General features: G+C 47.7%; 1 protein-coding gene across 1 annotated transcript in view; it reads left to right on the top strand.

Moving 5' to 3' along the window:
• The first annotated feature begins 2,225 nt into the window (after positions 1-2,225).
• Positions 2,226-4,141, top strand: part of NFATC2IP (nuclear factor of activated T-cells 2 interacting protein) — an 18,464-nt gene continuing 16,548 nt past the window's right edge. Inside the window, exon 1 of the mRNA XM_018572063.1 lies at positions 2,226-2,231. Within this exon, the coding sequence (XP_018427565.1) occupies positions 2,226-2,231 (6 nt within the window). The remainder of the gene's footprint in view (positions 2,232-4,141) is intronic.

The following is a 4,141-nucleotide window of genomic DNA, read 5'->3' on the forward strand; positions in this document are numbered from 1 at the left end:
CCCACCCCCCCAATGGAGAATGGCAGACCTGCAGGCTGCATACAAGTGATCTCGGCAAAATCCCCAAGATCACTTGTACAAAACAAGTGGCGGCTTCCCCGCTGTACATTTAGTTCTGCTTGCCCAAAGCAGGGCTAAATGTAGAAAACAACTACCCACCCAGCGCCCGGAACTGCATGTCCCGGGCATCAGGAGATAGGAATCCCGCACCCCTGCTGCCCCTCTACTCCCTGCTGCCCCGAGGACGGGCCTTGGTTGGCCTTGTGGGAAATCCATCCCTGAGGACTCCACCATAATCTGCTGGAAAAGGAACTCTTGCCAGTGGAAGTCTCCAAGAAGAGTAATAACCCAGAGGAAGTATTTAATAAAAATGATTAAATGTGTTATTAAATGATGAAATATCAGGCAGGACTTATCATCCGATTCATGTGAAATGGGCTGCCTATCGCAATTCACCTCAATGCACAAAAACATGTGTTAAGATGTGAATGGGCCCTACTTGTACATCCCAGTGGAGCCAACAAAGCAAATGCAAGCTGTGACACCAGCGATCCAATCCAATCCTCAGTTGTGCCAGCCAGCCGGGATTTCTGGCTATCCTTGTTCCTGGCCCAATGTGTATGTGTAATTGCCCCCCGAGCTTCCAACATGGGGAAAGCGTCAAGACTCGACACCGCCATACAGATACCGAAGGACTACGGCTGAGGATGCCGTACTTAGGGCGTCCGTAAGCATGCATTCTAGGGTTGCCACCCGTCCCGGATTCACCTGAACAGTCCAGGTTTCGAGTCCCTTATGTGCTGTGTCTGGGTTTCAGCTGGCCTGGAACCTGGAAACAGCACATGCAGGACTCAAAACACGGACTGTCCAGGTGAATCCGGGACAGGTGACTACACTAGTGCGTAATTCGGCATCTTCTGTATCTTTGATGGAGAGAAATTATAGTGTGTCGATTCCTTCTATTGACTGATATTGTTTCCTTGGGTTGCATCGGCAGAGAAGCACCATCGCAGAATGCAAATCATGTTTTTTGATGGAGAATCAGGATTCATGTGCCCTTATGTGCGTTTTTTGCAGAGGTGTTAAAATGCATCTTTGTACATTGACAAATGTTGGGTTAAGGCGGCCCATTCATATTGAACAGACCCTGAATGAGGCTCAGCGCACACAAAAAAACGCACTTGTGTTATTTTTGCCCAACGCAGTATACTACAATGCAAAAATGCTTGGCATTCCCATGTAGTGCAGGCGTAGTGTTTTTTATGCGGCGTATGTGCCTTGGGGTGACATTCAGAAAGAATACCAAGCCAGCTGAAACCCTGACACACCACATGCAGGACTCAAAACCCGGACTGTCCAGGTGAATCCGGGACAGGTGGCAACCCTAGCATGCACACTTATGGATGCCATAAGTACGGCATACTCAGCTGCAGTGCTTAGGTATCTGTATGGTCTTGACGTTTTCCCCACGTTGAAGTCCAGACACAACACGTACAGGACTCAAAACCCGGACTGTCCAGGTGAACCCGGGACAGGTGGCAACCCTAACCAGGGCACATATACAGGGCATTGTGGTTCACACATTGACACACATCAACACTCGCATGAACTCATGTGCACGGGGTGCATCCTGCCTAAGGGCCCATTTACACCAGCAGCCACTGATGAGCTGTGAAGCTGCCAATGGTGTGCACTGACTAAAGGGGAATCAAGGCAAATTGCCTTGTCTATGTGTTGGGACTGTGCAGCCCATAACTTTGCAGTATATGGAGAAAACATCTACAGTAGAGTAAAAGAAGTTTGGTGGCGCTGATCTCGAAAATGTACGAGAACATCTCCTCCGATCCAGCACAGCTCTGTGGTTCGTTCCTGGTTTTCCAGTCTGCAGGATAGGGGGCGTGGCTTCTATATTCAGCCAATCACAGGCTGCATTATAGGGCTGCTGGTGTATAAAAAGCCACATGCGGGCCACATGGCTTTTTGTATCAGATAAGCAGTATGGGTAAAAGAAGAAGACCGCAGAGGAAAGTGGTGAGTGGCTCTCCACCAACTTGTCTTCAGAATCGGTGGGAATTTATTTGGATAATTTAGCAAAAATGAAACTTTAACTCAAAAAATTGAAGTCTGAGGTCCAGGTCATGAGCCATCCTGGGGGTAGTGACCACTCGCCAGTAACAGTTAATGGACTGCCTCTCTCTTTCTATGAAGTTGCTCCCTTGCTAACCATGCCGGTGAGATATGGATTCCTTGCACTAGATTTGGCACCATTCTGGACCAGCGAGGAAGCAATTCCATAGAGGTAAGTGGAAGATCTTCCAAGTGGTGATGTTGGTGTTTCACCAGGGACAGAATGGCCTGTACGATACGGCCGTTGTTGTCAAAGGAACATGCAGCATCTGATTGTTGTAATGCATAATTTGCAAAGTTGATGGAGCTCCTTGGCTCTATCTAGTGGCAGGAATGCCTTGAGTGGAATCCACCCAGCTATACCCTGAGTGGAATGTTTATATATTCAGCTCTTTGGTTTCTGTTGCTTTTCTGTGGATAAAACGAATGTCCTTGTCTCTAATGATCTCTGACTTGGGGCGAGGTGGAGACAAGGATGTGCATTTTATCTCTGGTCTACATATGCATCCACTCTGCTCCAAGGTGTAGGTCCTGGTGAGCGTCTTCACTCTGCAGCTTTCCCCCAAAAGTTGTACTCGCAGCGGAACAATATTGGCTGCAGGACCTTTTTGGCTGATTATATCTATCTGGAGATCGGAGTACAGAACATGACTGCACCCTATAACCTTGTCCTGGTGTAAGCCTAGAGGTCTTCTTCATAGTGTACCTGTGTCTTGTAGAGAGTAGAAAAGATCTGCAGAGGTGGCCGCTCCAGTTTTCAAGGCTTTGTGGTTGCTCTGTTATGCAAATGGTGACATTAGTTTGAGTCTGGGGTTCTAATCCTTCCTCTTGGCAATGACAAGCAGCCTCACCAACATGGACTGACCATGGAAATAGTCGCTGTTCCCATAATAATGCCCAGGTTCCGGGGGTCCTGTGGTGCTCTTTAAGACTCTTGTACTTGACTGCAATTATATGGTTTCTAAGTATCAGATGGGCATGTGACTGTGACTTACATTTGTCATACAAAGTTGCCATGGTTGGCCATTGGAGAAGATGGTACAGATTTTTTCTGAAGGTCAATTTGTGGCAGGGTCAGGCTCTATGGTGTGGCCCCAAGTGTCAGTTTTTTGGGTCTCCAGACATTGGATAGCCGTTGTCTGCAGGTACTGTACAGTAGATGTGCTCCTCTAATTCCACCCTGTCAGGTCTCACACATAGTCTGCAAGGAAGCTTCGGCTTAACCTAGTAGGAGGCATCCACCAGGAGATGAATTCCAACCAAAACTTGTATTCATTTTGGATTGAAGGCTGAGAACCTCTGATGGGTTATTATTGGTGTCTGTGTCCTCACTGGGGAGAATAAGGAAGCAGGATGTCACCAGCCCACCCAACAAAATGGTCAAGGGATCGTTCTTTATTGATGCATATTGTCACATGGAAGCAACCACATGCACTTGGAAGCAACCAGTCTTCCATGTGACAATATGCATCAATAAAGAACGATCCCTTGACCATTTTGTTTGGTGGACTGGTGACATCCTGCTTCCTTATGGATCCCAGCGGAGCCGCCCGCAGTCACTTCAGCATCCACCTTTGGGATTTCCGGAAAGGAATGCGGTAGGAATCACCTTGGACATTCTCATTGGAGAGTCTGCTAGCTTCCTGTCCAAAAAGAGAAGAAAGTTACTTGACCTCCTCTTCAACAGTTGTCACCAGAACAGCTGTGCCCAACAGAAGTCTTCTATGCCTTTTCCAATGGCGACAATAAAAGTGTGGCTGCCCCTCATTTTCTGTCCCAGTAACAGTGGTCACCAAGACAGCTTGTGATGGTGAATTCCCTCAAAGGGGGACATGGTTGGCAATGAAACCCTGCCACGAGTACTAACCCATCTCTGCCCAATCCAAAACTAATATTGGTTGAAGTTCTCCAACTTCTAGAGCTTCCGGAAGTCGGGGGACTTCTGCTTCATGATGTGAACATAGTCTTCGTGTATATCTGCACATGGCAGGTCAAAGCATAAGGTATTGGGGGG

Source organism: Nanorana parkeri, unplaced genomic scaffold, assembly GCF_000935625.1.
Source record: "Nanorana parkeri isolate BGI_ZX_2015 unplaced genomic scaffold, ASM93562v1 scaffold1923, whole genome shotgun sequence".
Classification (NCBI taxonomy): domain Eukaryota; kingdom Metazoa; phylum Chordata; class Amphibia; order Anura; family Dicroglossidae; genus Nanorana; species Nanorana parkeri.